Raw genomic sequence first — 19,637 nt, forward strand, 5'->3', positions numbered from 1 at the left:
GAGGTCACCTTGGCTAACAATGGAAGGTTTTTTAGATGTAAAGGACATTTTTTTGGCTTAATTATGAAGTGATGCACGATGTGAGTTGTTTTCAAGGAAGTAGCGGCATTGTGAATCAATTTTGCCTACATGAGGTTATTTTCCAGAGCACATCAAAAGAGAAGTAAATCAAGAGGGAGTTGTTTGGGCTCAGCCTGATTCATGTATCCGATAGGTAAATTTACCAAGTCATGAACACTGGGTTGGATGAAAGAAAGAATCAATGACAAATATCCAGCTGTGTTTGTGATTGTAAATGCTACCGTTCTGGAATTCCTTGTACGGGTTGTTGTATAGGCAACTGTCAGATAATTATAAGACGAGAATCCTGTCTTTCTAACCAAACTAGACATTCAAACTTAACTAAGACTGGTATTACTTGTTGAGTTGATGAAAATATTTTCTACGTATTTGCCTCAAATTTGGAACCGGAAATCACTATTATTTTTTTTTTATTTGTTGTTTTGTCGTACTAAGCTGTTTTTAACGTTTTATCATAACTTGCATTGGATTATACCTATAACACATCTTTCACAAGGATTAACATCCCTTGTGTTATTGCTTGAAAGTATAAAAATCGAAATTTTTGACTTTTTTGCCGGCATTTTGAAACCTGAAGTCACCGAAAGTTTCATCAATGTATTGTCTAGTCGTAACTTATGAAGTGTCATTTGCTTTTTATCAAATCAAATTTTACATATAACACCTTTAAAAGGATTAACAAAAAATGGCTAATTTGTAATGACGCCATTTCCAAAATGTGTGGTGGCCATCTTGAAAAAATGATTTCTTTTCTGGCCAGCAGCGGATTTTTGAAAACCTTTATACCAAATTTCATGCTTGTATCACGATTTGCACAATTATGTCCATTATATCTCCCACTAACTCTTTATACCACTATTTCACATACTTAACTTAAGGCTCGACTGTAAGAACTCGTCAGCTTATGTTTCTTTAACACAAAAGACAATAGACGTTTTCAATATCAAGTTTTGGGCTGGAATACAGCTTACTTTGTGAAAAATTATACAGAGTCAAGGGAAAATATACCGACAAGGATATCACTGTCATGATGGACTTTTTAATTGACAACATATTTGTTAAATTTTGAGTCTTGGTCTACCAACAGACTATTGGAATCATAATGGGTTCCAATTGCGCTCCTCTACTTGCAGATTTGTTTTTATGTTCTTATGAAGTAAAATTTATCCAAGGGCTTGTACAGAAAGGATAAAAGAAATTAGCCCAATTTTTTTTCTATTCACCTTTCGGTATATTGATGATGTACTGTCTCTTAATAATAATAGATTCAGTTATCACTTACATTTAATAGATCCAAGTGAAGTTGAAATTAACGATACTACAGACACAGATAAATCTGCTTTATATTTAGACCCTTTTCTCGAAATGAATATTGATGGTAGGCTGAATAACCAAAATGACAAACGCGATGATTTTAATTTTCCTATAGTCAACTTTTCATTTCTGTGTAGCAACATCCCAGCGGTACCAGTATATGGAGTATATGTGTCTCATTTGATACGTTATTCTAGAGCTAGCTCAAAGTACGTTGATTTTGATGAACAAGGAAAACTGGTTTCTCAAGTTGATAAGATAGGGTTATGAATCAATCAAATTAGGTCATCACTCAAGAAATTTTACGATCGCCATCATGAGCTGGTTAGTCATTATTTTTTTATAAATTTCCTGTTTACAAAACTTTGAATTTATCGAATAAGTATGGATTTTTTTTTCCCAGGAATAGATTACCTTAGCCGTATTTGACACAACTTTTTGGAATTTGGGATCCTCAATGCTCTTCAACTTTGTACTTGTTTGGCCTTATAAATATTTTGATATGAGCGTTACTGATGAGTCTTATATCTTACGAAACGCGCATCTGGCGTACTGAACTATAATCCTGGTACTTTTGATAACTAATAACAAAAGTGTGTCAGAAATCATTTCTGATAATCTTCCTCATTCATAATAACCTTCAATCATTACCGAACTGAACAAAGACATTACACGACGCGAGCCGTATACAGTTACGGAAATGTTTAACCTTCCGGAGCACATTAGTTCACTCCCGGTTTATAGTGGAGTTCGTGTTGTTTCTAAATTATTATTCATAACTGTTGAAGTAAATGTTTTTGGTTTTGTGAGTCTTTGTTTACTCCTTGGTTTTGATTGTTATTGTCTCTTACTATGCGGCTACAACGGTTTACATAATAAAATGCAATTATGGTCAGTTTTGGTTGATGCAGACAAATAATTGAGTCAGTCTGATATATAAAAACTACTGGAATTTGGTTAATGAATCACTATTTTGAATGAAAAAAGTACATATTAGCGCTCTTAATTGATTCGAACAAAATTTGTTTGTCGTAATGTGCCAATATTGCTTTCATTTATTTTATACATGCAATCCATCCTTACATGAACATATAACTCATATACTATGCGGCTATTAAGATCTACCTCATAATAAAGTGCAATTATGGTCAGTTTTGGTTGATACGGATACATGATTTTCTTATATAATTAAGTTTGAGGTATGAAAACTACTGAACTTTGTTGACGATTCAATATGCTGAATATAAAGAGGACATGCTAGCACTTGTAATTATTATTCATTAGTTTAATATTCAGTGTCCACTTCATAATAAGTACAAGGTGGTCTCGAGTTAGTGTGTTTCTTTGTATCTACTTTACTGTTTCCCTTTACTTGTCTGTGTGCTATAAAGTTTATTTTGGTTGAATGACTCAACGACTCCTTACCTGTAAATCCAGCTATCAAACCGAATTAAACTCAGTAAAGTCTGCTATGAAAGGCCCAGACATTTACCGTATTTTGTTGTTTGGGCGAAATCATCGAAGGTCTACCAACAAGACCATAGAATTAATATCAAATAGTATGAAATCCCATTTCAAACTTTATTTTAAAAATGATGCATCAGTTAATAACGCAATGTCAAAAGACAGACTAAATATATATTTTGTTTGTTAATTACACTAAAAGTCTAAAATCTGAATTATATCAGAGATGGTACAATATCAATTAGGGATATAAATGCCTTCCACCATCGATATAGTTGATACTTCCAGTAATGTACGATGCTTCATCTGATGCCAAGAAGAGCAAGAGGGAAACCACATCTGCTGGTTTTCCAACCCTATTTAGATGTGCTTGCTTTGCTGTACTGTCTGCAAGCTAGAAAGAAAAAAGGTAATTTTAGACATTGCAATACAAGATGCAAAGATATCCAAATTGATTGACATAAATGTCGTATTTAATCTGTGTTAGATACAATCGAGACGTAATGCTTTGGAAGCCAAAATTTAAAATAATTGTAAGAATCTCGATAAAAAAAGATTAAAAACAAAACACCAAAAATCCGCACAGGTCAGTTTTTAAGAGGGTATTGTAATAACAACATTAACGGTACTAATTGCAATGCATTTGTCCCACGATTCGCATTATGACAAATAATGACTCTTTTGTAGAAGATAAGGCAAACATATGTAAAACCCAAAACTAATTCAAACGTTAAAGGGCTAATAAAACAAAACAAAAAAGAACTGAAGTCATTCAAAACCAGGACAAGGCATCATACGTGGCACGGTACTTGTCTATCCCAAATTTATGTATTTGGTTTCATGTTATATTTGTTCATCCTGTAGTGTTTTGTCTGATGCTTTGTCCGTTTATGTGTGTGTTGCGTTTCTGTGTTGTGTCTCCTCTTTTTTTAATGCGTTTCCCTCGGTTTTAGTTTGTTACCCCGATTTTGTTTCTTGTCCATAGATTTATGAGTTTTAAACAGCGGTATACTACTGTTGCCTTGATATATATTGCAAGAGTAAAATACAGCGATATCGCTTCAATGGTCGACTTTATTCATAATTTATTGACGGAACAATATGTACATGCATTTATCAAAGGTACCAGGAATATAATTTTATACGCAAGACGCGCGTTTCGCCTACATAAGACTTATCAGTGACGCTCAAACGGAACACAATATGTGCATACAACCTTCTTATGGTCTTCATCTGTAGTATTCACACTATTACTATTACGAAGAATATTGGTATCAGCAATGTAACCAGGACTACAATTTGATAATAAAATACAATGAAGTAACACATGTAAGATAAACTAACAAAAAGTTAAAAAAAAAATAATGAATATTACAATAGATTGTATTTAAATATTAGAAATCATATATCAGAAAAGAAACAAAACTAATAAATATAATGACAACATTCGGAATTTGCTACAATATAGTAATATTATTATTGTCATCATATTGCTTCATATTTAATTATCTTTCTTTCGTTATGTCCCTTAAAAATGTAACTTGTGCAACAAAAATAAAAACAACACGTTGTATACATTTCATGGCGCGTCCGAAAAGCTTTTCTGGATTTGCTTTCATCCGGAACGCTAAAAGTCAAATATTTGAAAGCCAAAAATTTATAAGGACCAAAACTATCGAAGAGGCTGAGCTATTTGACAAAAAAATAACCCAAAATAATTGTCAAATCTACCAAAAGCCGACTTTGTCTGAGGGAGTTAAAACCTTAATTTCTTTATAATTTCAAAATTTATCAATAAACAGTTTTAGAAAGGACTGCTATAAGTCATGTCTGTATCGAAGTAAATGTACACTTGTGAGTGAACGTTTGTCATTTTCCAGGCGCATTCCGAATGTGTTAGGGTAAACATGTTTGTGAGAGCTTGGACACTTGTACACTGGGGTAACAGAACACCATTAGATCAAACATAAATATCAGTTTAAAAGAGCCTGACTCAGTTGATCGATATAAAGCTAAATGCAACTAATAAAACTTCAAAATACACAAGATTTATCATGCAGGATAACCATGGTCTCTGCCTATTTCGAAGCAAATGGAAAAAAATATTGTTTATCGAAAGCACATCTTTTCTGTTAAATAATTTTTAAACATCTGACACTAACTGAAGTTTAAGGTGAATCAAGGTACTTGGTAACAATGTTCTATGTACTACATCACCAACAATTAAAACTTACTTGATAGCATTCACTCTTACACCGTGAGGACCTAGTTCTGAAAGAAATGTATTTAATCAATATTTTGTTTCAATGATTTGTTCATAAACTGTATGCGTCAAGAAAGCTTAGCCCACTATATTTTTTATGTTAACATCTAGGTGTTTTCAGCATGCAAACAGAGCTCACCACATTTTGTAAGAAGAAGGGGGAGCTTTCCACAAAGGTTTCAAAAGAAAGGGACCAATAATGTGATCTACGGACAGACATAACCAGGGAAGAATATGTTTCAAACATTTGTGTACAACTTATTTAAATAAACGTACACAAAAGAAAAAAATATATATCAAGGACTGTACAATCACAAAAGAAATTTGTTAAAATTATTTTTATTTTGAAATAGTCAATTCAATCAATTACAAGTAAGAAAATTTAACAATTATTTCAATTGGTTCATCCAAACATATTAATGTATAATAAATATATTTTACCTTTGGCTAGACATTTTGTAAGCATATCAATAGCTGCTTTTGCCATGCTGTAAACAACTGTGATCGGTTGCTAAAAATATACAAATATTTTGTTTTTGTTTCCATTTCAATTTTACATAGTAATTTGCCTTTATGTATACAAATGTATATTATAATATAAGTAACTAGGTTACTAAGGAGTGAACTATGTTATGCCTTCTTCGTGTTCCAAATGTGCTTGTATGGTAGGTTATCTGATTGAAACATTTGTGGCTTTCTTTTTATCTTTTAATTGCTAATTTATAATAAACTTAATTCCCAAGGAAACTGCTTTTTTTTGCAATTAAACAGCATGCAATTGGCAGTTTCATAATCAAAGAATCATGGCTAATTTCATTGTTCGTACACCAAAATGAAAATGACGTTTTGGTGTACACTTTAGAAAATATATCCAATACTGCATTAGATTATGACAATGTATTAAGCGGCAAATTGCATACAAATTGTTGTTGAAGTCAAATAAATGTTTTTTTGTGTTGTTGGGTGCCGTTTCAATTAACGTTGTTCAAACGGAACTGTACGATTTCATTTTTATAAGGCCTGATTTGAAGAATATACATAAAATAATCAATTATAAATTAAATATACTTACCCCTATCGTGGAACAGATACTCGACAGGTAGATTATATTACCTATATCGAAAATTCTAATTACTTAAAAGTATGTTTAGATTCATACATAGCAGTTTACTTATACATTCTTTATTCCGTATTTGTTTTTAAAAATGTATATTCATCTCGATTTTTGATGCAATGAAAGTAACTCCACAATGTATCTTAACCATTTTTGTTGTATTCTTCGTGAATAGTTATCAAGATACCATGATTATTATTTTGTACGCCAGACGAGCGTTTCGTCTACATTAGACTCATCATTGACGCTTAAGTATGACATTGCAAAAACATCTGAAAATTAAAAGTCCTTGGAGATAAGACAAGCATAGTTGTGCCAGAAAAAAAGTTTTCTCTCATAGTAGCAAAAATATTTGTTTCTTTTAGGTAAGGCAAGCATAATTGTGACAGATATAGTTTAGTTATTCCTCAAACTAACAAACCTTTTGTTTCTTTGAAATTAGGCAAGTATTGTCGTGCCATAAAGAATTAAGTTTTCCCTCATACTATCAAACCTTTTGTTGTCTCTTTGAGATAAGGCAAGCATAAATGTGACAGATATAATTTAGTTATCCTTCATACAAACAAACCTTTGGTTTTTTTTTAGATGAGGCAAGCATAGTTGTGCTAGAAAGAATTTAGTTTTCCCTCATACTAGCAAACCTTTTATCTTTGATATAGGCAAGCATAATTGTGACAGAAATAATTTAGTTTTCTCTCATACTAACAAACCTGTTGTTTCTTTGAGAGAGGGCAAGCATAATTTTGTCAGAAAGAATTGTTTTCCCTCATACTAAACAACTTTTTGTTTTTTTGAGATCAGGCAAGCATAATTGTGGCAGAAATAATTTAGTTTCCCCTCATGCTAAAAAACCTTTTGATTCTTTGAGATGCGGCACTCATAATTGTGACAGAAATAATTTAGTTTTCCCTCATGCAAATACACCTTTTGTTTCATTTAGATTAGACGGACAAAGTTGTGGCAGGAAGAATTTAGTTTTCCCTCATACAAACCTTTTGTTTCTTTGAGATAAGGCAAGCATAGTTGTGCCAGGAATAATTTCGCCTTCTGGTTTACACTGACGCATCTGTCGTAATCCTCTTCCTTAGTTTCGCTTACATTTGAAAACATGGCATAGCCTGCAATGTCAGCCTGAAACGTATTTACATATATGAGATATAGTCTTCTCATAGCTGAGTGGCGTTAGCTTTATTTTATATGCATAGAAAAAATAAATAATTATTTTCTCTTTTCTCTTATTGTATGAGAACAAATCGTTTTGATACATTGTAAAACAGATTAGTGTCATTATCTCAAATTTACTAGATGCAGTTACAATTTCAGCAGAAGTTTTATTGTAATGTTTTGCAATGGAAACCTAACTGATTCTATTTTTCCGTAATCAATTTCATCGATAACTTATCCCTGTATTTGTGTGGCAAAATGAATCGCTGTACTATCTCGTTTTCTTCTCTCTCTTTTTTTTTGGTTGTCAAAACCTGAACGTTTTGTCACTACATGCAGGGTTTCCGCTGGCGGTCGCCATTTTCGCAATTTGCGAAAAAATAATAATTATGGCGATAAAAATTCGTCATTTGCGAAAGAATTTGGCGAAAGAAATATATAGAACGATTTATTTTCCTCCATCTTGTTTATTTACTTTTTTCGAGTTTCTCGGACTTTACCCGATCAGACAATACTCGGAATTCACCTTGACCTCATTAAGGTTTGGACAGAAAATCAATAATATCGACAACAAAGGACTATATTAATAAAGGTGTTGATTGAATTGTTTGACAAAATGATATGGTTAAATGGCTTCTGCTAATTGTCACATACAGAATTTATTTACCACTTTGCGACGCACGTGTTTGAAGCGAACTTTTGACGTCTCCTCCGCTTTTAAAGATAGTTTAGAAAAGAAAGCTGTTGTTGTGACGAAAAATGTCCAAAAGCAAGGAAAATCTCGGATTTAAAACTTTAATTATCCTTTGACTTAAATATCGGTAACTGATAAGGAAGACGTTTTTAAAGTTGTTTGAGTGACACACGTGTTTCAAGCCTAGTTTTACGTCTCAACTTTTTTTTATTTACGATGGTCAAGAAAAGAAAACTCTCGTTATGAAGAAATCTATCCAAAAGGTTGGCTCGAATGAGAGTAGCCCTTCAATGTAATGACTACACATGAAACGAGGGATCAATTTCATGTGATAAAAGCTTTTGTTTTGTTGTAAAAAAAACCTTCTTAGTACAAAAGGGAACATCAGTATTTTTCTTTTAAAGAAACTTTCACTAGGAACTATACTGGTATTATATAATCAAAACATGTCCATTAATTTTGTTATATTCCAGGACGTATATCTTCTTTATTATTAGAAGTATAGTGGCCAAATCAATTAGAAAAGTTGTTTAAAATACAATGAATAGTTTTCCCTTTTAAATTAAAAAAATCTGTTGTTTAAAAGTAAATTTTTAGTGTTTATTCATTAACATGTAAACTCTAAAATAAGTTTGAGAGCATAATCATAGACACAATGGGCAAAATCATCTTATTTAAGGGAAAGGGGGAGGGGGGTAGAAAAAAATGTAAATTTTAAACGAAAAATATAGTTATGTTATTTGGCGAAAAAAATAATAAAGTGGCGAAAAATATATTGTTTTGGCGAAAGAGGTGGCGAAAAAAATAATTGACCCAGGGGAAACCCTGACTACATGATAACACTTCTATGTAAATACAGATTCCGAAATATTTAAAAAAAAATCTACAAAATATTCAATCTCTCAGTATGACTTTCTTTTAGAGAAACGAATGTTTTCGGTCCTGATGCTACTAAAGCACTTTAGCTAAGCTTTACTTCTTTGTCATGTATTATTCGTGCAAGACATTCTGAATGATAAATTTTAATACAATTTGATTATATACTGTAAATTCAGAAATCAATGAGTGCATTTATTATTCCAATGTTGTCATTTAAGACTTAAATGCGAATCTAATTTTTACGAATTAGAGAAAAATCCTGTTTAATTCATATAAAATATTTCAAAATGCGAGGTAAAATTTTTGCGTTCACAACTCGGAAGCATTTTTCGCATTATTTAAAACCTCGCAATAATTTCTGAATTTACAGTATATATATCTATGTGAAGGTATGTCGTTGACAATCCTTTTTATTTATATGACAGGGTTTACTACAAGTAGAACATGTTCATTCTAAATAGTATTACTTTCAAACTGTATTTAGACCATTTAAACACCTTGAGTAAAATTAGTTCAGCTCGTTTAATTCTCACAATTTTTTTTTACAAAATATTATCTTTTATCCTTCGAAAAGAAAAAAAAAAGTTTCAATAATCTTGAACCAATCACTTCTCGGAAAAATGGTTGGATAAATAGCAGTTTGACAAACACTAATTTTGATCATTAAAAAACTTAATATTCCCTAAAAAATTCAATGTGATTAAAACGATTAGCTGATTTTACAGAGTTATCTCCGTGTAGTGCCACCGGGTGCGGGAATTTCTTGCTACATTGAAGACCTGTTGATGACCTTCCGCTGTTGTTTTTTCTATGGTCGGGTTGTTGTCTCTTTGACACATTCCCAATGTCCATTCTCAATTTCATTTGTTCCACCTTAATGATACACATTTTGGAACAGTTTGATACGTTCCGGTTACAAAACTTTAAAATAGAGAGGTATCATTTCCAATGCTGGCACTATGTCATATACAAATAATGATTGTTTGTATCTATTTCATAATGGTGAATAAAAAAGTACATTTATATCATATAAAACAAACCAATATATCCAATCTTCCAAATTTCTGTATCAGGCTCTTTACAATTTCTTCCCTGAAGGCAGATTGAGATAAATCTCCACTGCAAAACCCTATCTAATAAGAAAATATAATCATGCGTTTACATAACATTGGATAATATACATGATATATAAGTACTTATAGCAGAAAGAGTTATCTACATGGTAAATTTGTTAAAAAAAAAAACACAGAGAAAAAAAAAACCAATTAACTCATTGAAAACAGCCATATTATTATTATTTAACATTCCTATACAAATGGAATGCAAAACATTTCATTGGCGAATTACATTTGCGCGTATTAGGGATGTACTTTTGTTTTAGATTGCGCACAAGATTAAATATCATGTGTGCATATTCATTTTACAAGTAAAGTTAACAACTACTATAAATACAGATCATTATTGAAAATATGAAGCCACTTTTAGAAAGTTAACATAAGGGTTCGTTTATCAGAGAACATATCCAGGGAAACACACGTAGATAATTCAATATTTAATGATGCAATTCTAAGAACATCCGAATGGAAACAGGGTTAAGAGCTACCAATAATCAGCAAAAAAAGGCATGTCAAATTGAGCTTTAAGTGATTAATTTAAATATTTTGTATTTGTTTTTTTCTAGTAATGGAATTCGTGTTACTGTATACTAGTAATAACAAAACAAACGAGCGTTTCCTGTTAGAAACTCCTGTTTCATCATGTGTATGCTGAGTAGCAAGGAGTCATTAACTATTATAACAATGGTATGTACAATGTTTTACATATAAGCTAACATGTTAATTTTTCATTGTTAACAATATCTCTCGTATTTTCGGATACATGAAAACCTATTTTCTGATTTACCACTGTTAACTTGTTCAACGAATCTGCTGAAATACATCAACAAGCTATGCGCAGACTTCTACAGACTTTGTTATGCGTCGAATTTCACAATTTTTGTTAATACATCTACATGACATGGTTATTTGTATTTACTTGGCACCGTTAATGAGGCATTATCTACGCGAATTTTTGTTTGTTCAATCATTAATGCAAGTGAAATAGTGAAACAATAATTCTCTTTTAGAAGCCATTTTGGTTAAATTTTGTCACCTTTTATTCAATCACTTAGTTAGAGATGTATTACGCATGAACCAGGCGTCTTCGGCTATCGAAGGACAATAATGCCCATATTGCCAATATTGAAAGTGAAACTAGGGTAAACCATTTCGTTGACTTATTTGATCTCCAAAACTCATTCTTTTACAGGTAAAAACGATAATTAACATGTTTGTTAAATATATAAAATGACATCAAACAGACCTAGACAAATCCTATTCCACGTGTCGCTATCTATTTATATCTAAATTTATGTTGATATCGGGTTAAATGATCGTCGGCAGTCTTCGGGGGAGGGGGGAGGAGGAGGGCGCAACTCGATAGTTAATAAGATTGCATCTATGCTAAAGTACACTCGAAATGTGGGTACATGTTCCTATTGTCGAGTTCATGCATTGGTAATTCTTCACTTCAGACCATTTGTTTAGTTCGATATACCTTTTAGCAAATTATGAATCAAATTTTAGACTTTGACTCACTTCCGTGAAAATAAATTTGACTGATAATGCATGCCCCTTTAACAGGATTTTTTTTCTAATTTACTTTTCATTTTCAACTGCTACTGCGCATGCCTATTTTTATCTTCAGTTATGCACTTTGTAATGCAGAATATTTATCTTGGCTCATTATTCTGAACTGTGAAAAAACCATCCAGACCCCTATTTTGATGTATATTTGGCTCATTATTCTCTACCCTGTTTATCTTCTCCAGACACCCATTTTGCTGTAGATTTTGCTCATTATTCTCTTATCTGTAAAACCATCCAGACCCCCATTTTGGTTTAGATTTGGCTCATTTCGGTCTACTCTGAAAAGCCCCTCCAGACCCACATTTTGGTGTAGATTTGGTTCGTCACTTTTTACTCTGCAAAGCCGATCCAGACCCATATTTTGGTGTAGATTTGGCACTTACTTTCTACTCTGCAAAGCCCATACAGATCCTTATTTTTGTGTAGATTTGGCTCATTACTTTTAACTCTGTAAATCCCCTCCAGACCCCCATTTTGATGTAGATTTGGATCATTATTCTCTAAACAGTAAAACCAATCCAGACCCCTATTTTGCCGTAGATTTGGCTCATTATTCTCGACACTGTAAAACCCACTCAGATCCCTTTTTTGCTGTTGATTGGAGTCGTTATTTCTACTCTGTAAAACTCATCCAGTCCCCAATTTAAATGTCTTTACGTAGGACTCAAATCTGTGCTGGGTTCCAGATCTATGGCAGATTCCAAATCCATGGTAAATATGACATACCAAATCTATGGCCGTTTTTTTCTAATCCTAATCTACGGCAAGTTTTGTTATTTTTAAATCTATGGCATATTTTTGTTGTTTCCCAATCTATGGCAAATCGTGTGCGAGTGTAGAACAAGGCAGTACATATACAATCACGGATTTGTCCTAAGTAAGTTGAAAATTGCGACAACGGGAGCATGTATGTAAAAAATTGTGAAATACAAATTCCATAGTGGTCAATCAAATCATAATGTCAACCATAAAAATGTGTAGAAGTAATGTACCATAATACAGATTCTAATATGACGTTCTTCTTTAGCTTTGGATACAAAGTCATGTTCTAATTTGAATAGAACATGGGCTGCACATGATTGACGTCATAATTGAAATTGCAACATCAGATGAATTTTGAACAACGCCAAAGATCAAAATGGACATTTGTGTTGTTGTTGCTCGCTAGGAAATTAAATAAAAACATAAAAGTAAGTTCAAATGTTTCTGTTCTTTTTTATTGATAAGCTGTTGATTTTCTATAACGTTTTTGGTTCATCAAATCAAAATGGCGACAGTTCGAGCGTCTACTATAGGTCCGCTTCGAGGTACAAAAGTTCAAAATATTCCTATTAGAATCGAAATAGTCTATTATGCCATGCTCTATGCTCATTTTAACATGGGTAGGCATTATATTTGTAAACATTTAATACCTCGCTAACGCTCGATATTAAGATATTAACAAATATAATGCCTACCCATGTTAAAATGAGCATAGAGCATGGCATGAAAGAATTATTTCTTAAATAAAAATTATCTTCTGCGGAGAGCATTTACTAATATGTACATAGTACCTGTTTAATCCATTAAGTAAAACAACAAGAAAAAAAGGAGGTCGCTTAACAAAGAAGAACGCAGTTTTATTATAACAAAAAATCATCATATTTATCTAAGCGTTAATTAATCTTTTTTTACTGGTCACCTGCAAATTTTTTTTCTGAGTATTTTAACACAAGACTTCAGGCGAATTATATGGCGTTATTTTATTGTGACGTTATGTTTTTTCTCCTTTCCCGAAATAATGTGATATTCATATTTGCAATAGATTTGATGAAAACATAAATCTGCCACAGATTTGGAGAAAAACAAAGATCTGCCATAGATTTGAAGAAAACAAAAATCCGTAATAGATTTGGAAAAAACAAAAACCTGCCATAGATTTGATTTGTTTGGTGTTTGTAACGTCATATTTGTCATAGATGAGGAATCTGTCATAGATTTGAGTCCTAAATATTTGCCAATCATTATTATTCAATCTAGTATATGCTTTATTGAAAACATAGTAATTACAGTGTGAGCATTCTGGCCTCGATTGCGAGAGTTTTTTTTTTTTTTTTTTTTTTTAAGCTTCCGACAAAGACCGCATGGTTGGCTCGGATGCACAATAACATGTGCAGGTAAGGTAATATATTCACGAGCCCTGTTATCTTGCAAACTGGTGACTATGCGATACAGGCTTTGCTAATTGGCGAAAGTCGTATGGTGACCTATAGTTGTTAATTATGTGTCATTGAACTCTTGTGGAGACTTTTTTCATTCATTGGCAATCATACCACATCTTCGTATTTTTATATTTTATAACATGTCGGTAAAGAACAAAGAAGGGTTCATGTTCCTATCACGTTCACATCTTTTGTCCTAATATGCGTGTAACATTTGCTACTGGACGTTTAACGGTAATTTATTATTCATCCCTCAATACAGGTATGTCAATGTTATTTAATGAAACACTTAAAAATAAGATTGAGTATACATTTTGTAAAACTATTATCATGATCTTGATCAATGAGCCACAAAATTATTTTCATTCAAGATTTAAATAACTTACTTTATCGTCTGCTAAACCCTTTTCCATGCATTTCTGTTGTACGTTTTGCAATTTATCCTCTTCAAGAGCCACTAAATATAATCTGGCACCATGTTCTGCTAACTTATAAGCGGTGGCTTCCCCTATGCCAGAACTTGCTCCTAAAAGATTAGTATAAACACAATCTACAGGTGCAGAACTAGCCATTTAAAAAACTGAAGGTTGCAACTTCCGCAACACCATGAAACGTTCACAAAAAATAGACATAAAGAAATCGAATGATGGGGTTCTGATCCCCGGACTCTCCAACTTTTGAATCTGCTAGTCAGCTCCGTATGTTGTAAAATAACAATAATTTGAGGTGGGCATTTTTTTTGGTCATTTTTTGCTGATGTCAAAACTCAAAGAGTACTTTTGTGTCAGCCCACAACAAATTAATTGACAGTTTAAAACAAATCATTAAGAGGATGACATACAGACGGTAACATAGTAAAAATATATAAAAAAAAGACAAACAGACAAACAAAAAGTACACTATACTATATACAGAAACTAAATAATGAGCAACGTGAATAGCAAAAATGCAAGGGTCATCTCACGTTCTCAGAAAATGTCAACATTTCCTGTTCTGATAGAAACCCGTCGTGATGCTCCTGTTATGTTCTTTGTTAATCATATCTAGGCATCATTCAATAACAGATTGATAAGTTAACGTTTGTAGAATTGGAGATTGTTTATAAAAGAGGCACGAAAGATACCAAAGGGACAGTTAAACTCATAAATATAAAACAAACTGACAACGCCATGGCTAAAAATGAAAAAGACAATCAGACAAACAATAGTGCACATGACACAACATAGAAAACCAAAGAATAAACAACACGAACCCCACCTAGGGGTGATCTCAGGTGCTTCGGAAGGGTAAGCAGATTCTGCTCCACATGTGGCACCCGTCGTGTTGCTTATGTGATATATAATTCTGTAGGTCTCATTCATGAAAGGGAAGGGGATTGTAGTTACGACGTAAGGAACATATCCGATATCATTTGTGATACGGTTATTCCATACCGGTCCAGCAATCCTCTATCAAGAAAATCATGATAGGAAATGCATGCACGGGAATATCGTATCAATTGAGAGATATATAACCCGTATGCAGGTGCTGCTGGAATGTTGCTACTTAGAAATGGAAAGTTCACAATTGGAAAGCTAAAATCATCTCTTTTGTCGTAAAGTTTTGTTTTCAACCGACCCTCATTGTCAATTTCTAGATGTAAGTCAAAATATGAAGCCGACTTAACTGTATCTGTAGTATCCTTTATCTCTAGTTTAATGGGATAGATGCGTTCCACATAGTCACCAAATTTTTGAATTATTTAAGAACATCTTCTATATAGCGGAAATTCGAGTTAAAGGATATTGCTAACTTCTTATCTTTCTTCATAAGAAGTTCCTGCATGTTTGTTCCCATTGGAATGCCGACAGTCTGTTGAAAAACACGTCCTCCGAACGTAACAAATATGTTGTCAATAAAAAAATCAAGCATCTTGATAATATCAGTTTCAGAAATTTTTTTGTTTGAATCAGAGTGATCCTTTACAAAGTAGGATTTATTCCTTCCTAAGACACGATACTTGTATAAGATTGACATTTGCGTAGGTCTATCGCAAAAAAATGCACTTGAATACCGCTCGGTGTTTTAGATTTATTTTTTCTTCTTTTGAAATTTGGAAAAAAAGTGTTATTAAAACTATTTAAAACATTTGCTTAATCATGTGTATACTAAAATTTGTACTTCTTGACACATATCAGTATTCATTACATAGTGAAACTTGATTCAACCGAACCTCTTCGGGACTTAACATTTAGTTCGGTTTTGGCCGATGTTCGGTTTTATCAGGTTCATAACGCATACAATGTAACATGACGGTGCTTAAGAACATGTTTGGTTTAGACAGGTTGTCACTTTATGCAGGATTCGGTTTAGTCAAGTTTCACTGTACTATTATTGCACCTTAATTTGCCATGGTGTTATAATTTAATTATGTTCACACTTTTATTGTTTGTTGAAGTATTGTACTTCATACACCATGAGGGGGCTTTAGTGAAATAAAATGTCTTATGTCTTATAACTTTCATAACAGAAAAAAAATAACAGTAGATATACGTATACTGATTTTGTTCTGTTTAAACGTTGTTAAGTCTGGATTAATGCAGCTTTTCAGTCCAATTGAAATAAAACATAAAACCGAGACACATGTTTAATTACTCATATCAGCGGCTAACAATTACATCGGAAACCAGCGATATTTATAGATAACGCTGATCATCTCAACGAGATTGATTTTCTCGCTTGAGCCGGTGGAAGCGAGAAAATCAACCCAGTTGAGATGAACTCAACCCTATCTATCGCTATTTTACCTATAACGACGTTGTCAATTTTATATTCTAACATGACGTCCTTCAAACGCTTTGAGTACACACCCGTGGTAAAATATGAATATATTTCATGGGCTGTTACCCATTGTATCCCCACGTCATATGTTTTTTTTTATGAATGAGCGACTCGACGTCATAGAACAATGACGTCAGAATATAAGTAATTTACGGAAAAATAAATGCTTGTGAAACGGAAAATCATCACAACAAAGAAACATAAACAAACGATGCTAAAATGGGATATAAGCGATTTTTTTAAACATATAAAACATATATAATTAAATAATCATGTTTAAATTCATCCAAAACTATCTAAATACGTTATTGTTAATAGTTTAAGCATGTCACTAATTCTGTTTGCTCCGTTCTTTTATGCCAATCTAATAGTGCGTTTATTTATGGGAACGGCAAATATTTGCCTCCACCTAGAGCGCTTTGATCCAAAAGAATTGGCGTATTTGTCCTATTAGAATTTCATTTTTGTATTCTTTTAATTTTTAGGCCATTTTGCAATATATTCTTTAAACTTTTTTTAACTATTATTCATATTCATATTTAAGAACCTTGTTATTCTCTATTCTTTTTTTTTGTCCATTTTTACTGCATTTTTTATATTTACCCTTTATCATTCTCTATTCTGTAAACCCCCGTCCGTACCCTCAAAATTAATATAAAACGAGTGTTCAGCTTATTCAAAAGAGGTATTATCATGAATTTTTTAACATTTGTGACTAAACTAGAATTAAATTTCTCGCGTGATTTTGAATTGATGTCTCCTTGTATTTGTATGACAAGGTAATCATTATCGCTAAGGACGTCTCTCGGTCAGTCCGTAATTAATCTTTTACTATGAAGTAATATATATACACATATACATTATATTGTAAACAGCACATTTAATAATTTTGTTTTAGAAAAGTTCAATGTATAGCAGAACATGATTCCTACCTGTAACAAGGACAACTTTATCTTTAAAGCTAGACATGTTTTTCGGTCAGAAATTGTCCGAGATAATACAAAAGATTTAATAAAAAAATAATTAAATTCACCTAGCGTTCTTCTAAATAATGTATCGTATGATTCAACATGAACATCGAGATAACTCATCTTATCATTCACCAAACACATGGTGCACATCAATGTTACCCTACATAAAACAGGCATAAATGTCCCTGACCTTTATTTTCGTTTTGTCAATAACAAGGAGCAATTTAACTGTAACACAATGCGTGTACAAATTTACCATGGTGCGTAAGAATAACTGATGTAATATGTTTAGCTACCAAACGTGCAGCTAGAGGCTTTTCTGTAGTTAATTTTGATACAGTCCCCGAACGTGTAGCTAGAATCTCTTCTGTAATAAATCTTGTTACTGGACATGGCACTAAACAAGAACTATCTTTAAAAAAGATATCCGACGCATTTAAATTTGAGTATATGTTTAAAAGTATAATTTCGATAACCTTCAGAAGCACAATGACTTAATGATGCAGGACCTCTTGTCTTTCTGTTTACATTCACCCCGCGAAAATCTCACATGCGTAGGTGCGTTCTAAAATTCATGTACGTTCGTACAACAAAGTTGACATTAAAAATGAAATAATTCTCCCGAATAAACAGTTGTCATGTATCCAAAGACCTATTGGAGAAAAGATTATTTCAATAAAAATATAAATCTTTGTAAGATATAGATCAAATATTTATAGTTTTTACTTGCTTTCCATCACGATATAATTAACGAGACGTTTTTTTCAAACACAACCAAATCACCCACCATGACAGCATTTTGTCCAATCACAGAAAGGATTTTCGAGCATGCGCATTCTGTTACCATAGTTAAGCGTCCTTAAGTTCATAGGGAACAAACCAAAACTATACCGACTACGTCGCAAAAAGGCAAAATGAGTACACCGCTGTTCAAAAACTCATAAATCGATAGAAAAAAAAATCCGGATTACAAACTAAAACCGAGGTAAATGCATTAAACATAAGAGGAGAACAACGACACAACATTGAAATGGAACACAAACAGAAACGATCTAAGCATTAGACAACATCCGATGACAAAAAATATTTAACATCAAAACTAAATACATGATAGGAAAGTACCGTGACATGTCTTATGATAATGTGAATTCACACTCAAATATAAAAGGAAACAAATGACATAAAGAAAACACAACGTTAAAATGTAACACTCACAGAAACGAACTATAATATAACAATGGCCATATTTTTTGACTTGGTTTATGACATTTTTTAAGGACGAAAATGGTGGGTGGAACTGGTTTTGTGGCATGCCAAACCTCCCGCTTTAAAGGCAATGTTAAATATAACATTAAAATGACAACACAACATTACAGGACCACAATGCAAATAAAGAGGAGAACATATAGGACAAAGAAAAATACTAATAAAAGCTAACAAAAGGCATCAGGTTTAAAATTTAACAAGTGCCTTTCGTCCACACAAGACTTTACTAGTGACAACCAGACACAAACAATCGAAAGCCAAAACAAGTACAGCATGTACAGGCACTGAGGAAAAGTTTTGAAAAAGTTGTGCCAAATACGGTTCGGGTTTTCTGATTGGGAACAACTCAAGAACAAACTATAAGATAATTTGAAAGGGTTTGACTGAAAGATCAGCACGAAACGAATAGAAAAAATCAAACAAAGTACCGATCAAAGAGTTATCGCAGTCACTGAAAGTTATTTGATTATATTTTTTTTTAATAAATAAACCATAATGAGGCTTTCACAGGGAAGCTCCACTCATGTGAGTTACAAGTGAAAATCATGGGAATTTAACATGAAAATTACAGGGATCTTTTTCCCTTGAGTTTTCAAAATGAATTATTCAAATAAAATTAAAATTTTTAAATTTGACTAAAATCATGAAAAATGCTATTTGTTTGTGTGTGAAACTCACTTGAATATGTTTACGTGAGTTTCATGTAAAAGCTCGTTTGA

At 32.5% G+C, this 19,637-nt stretch overlaps 1 protein-coding gene across 1 annotated transcript; it reads right to left on the bottom strand.

Moving 5' to 3' along the window:
• Nucleotides 1-3,100: 3,100 nt before the first annotated feature.
• LOC134689937 (uncharacterized oxidoreductase TM_0325-like) lies at nt 3,101-17,734 on the bottom strand. The gene is made up of 9 exons (XM_063549903.1): nt 17,614-17,734; nt 14,248-14,387; nt 10,014-10,106; nt 7,229-7,367; nt 6,195-6,235; nt 5,564-5,633; nt 5,094-5,130; nt 4,076-4,151; nt 3,101-3,253 (listed from the first exon to the last, which is right to left on the bottom strand). Exons 1-9 carry the CDS (start codon nt 17,648-17,650, stop codon nt 3,101-3,103), a joined length of 786 nt encoding a protein of 261 aa, XP_063405973.1. The 5' UTR covers nt 17,651-17,734.
• Nucleotides 17,735-19,637: the final 1,903 nt, after the last annotated feature.

Source organism: Mytilus trossulus, chromosome 11 (genome assembly GCF_036588685.1).
Source record: "Mytilus trossulus isolate FHL-02 chromosome 11, PNRI_Mtr1.1.1.hap1, whole genome shotgun sequence".
Taxonomy (NCBI): Eukaryota; Metazoa; Mollusca; class Bivalvia; order Mytilida; family Mytilidae; genus Mytilus; species Mytilus trossulus.

What these genes read in the sequence shown, in the direction of transcription:
- LOC134689937 (XM_063549903.1), bottom strand. Translation starts at nt 17,650, where the DNA reads ATGTCTAGCTTTAAAGATAAAGTTGTCCTTGTTACAG. An exon ending in TTATCTCAAAGAAACAAAAG is followed by an intron (nt 6,236 to 7,228) that starts GTTTGTATGAGG and finishes TTTTCGATATAG; the next exon opens with GTAATATAATCTACCTGTCG. An exon ending in CAGATGAAGACCATAAGAAG is followed by an intron (nt 3,254 to 4,075) that starts GTTGTATGCACA and finishes TTTTCTTTCTAG; the next exon opens with CTTGCAGACAGTACAGCAAA.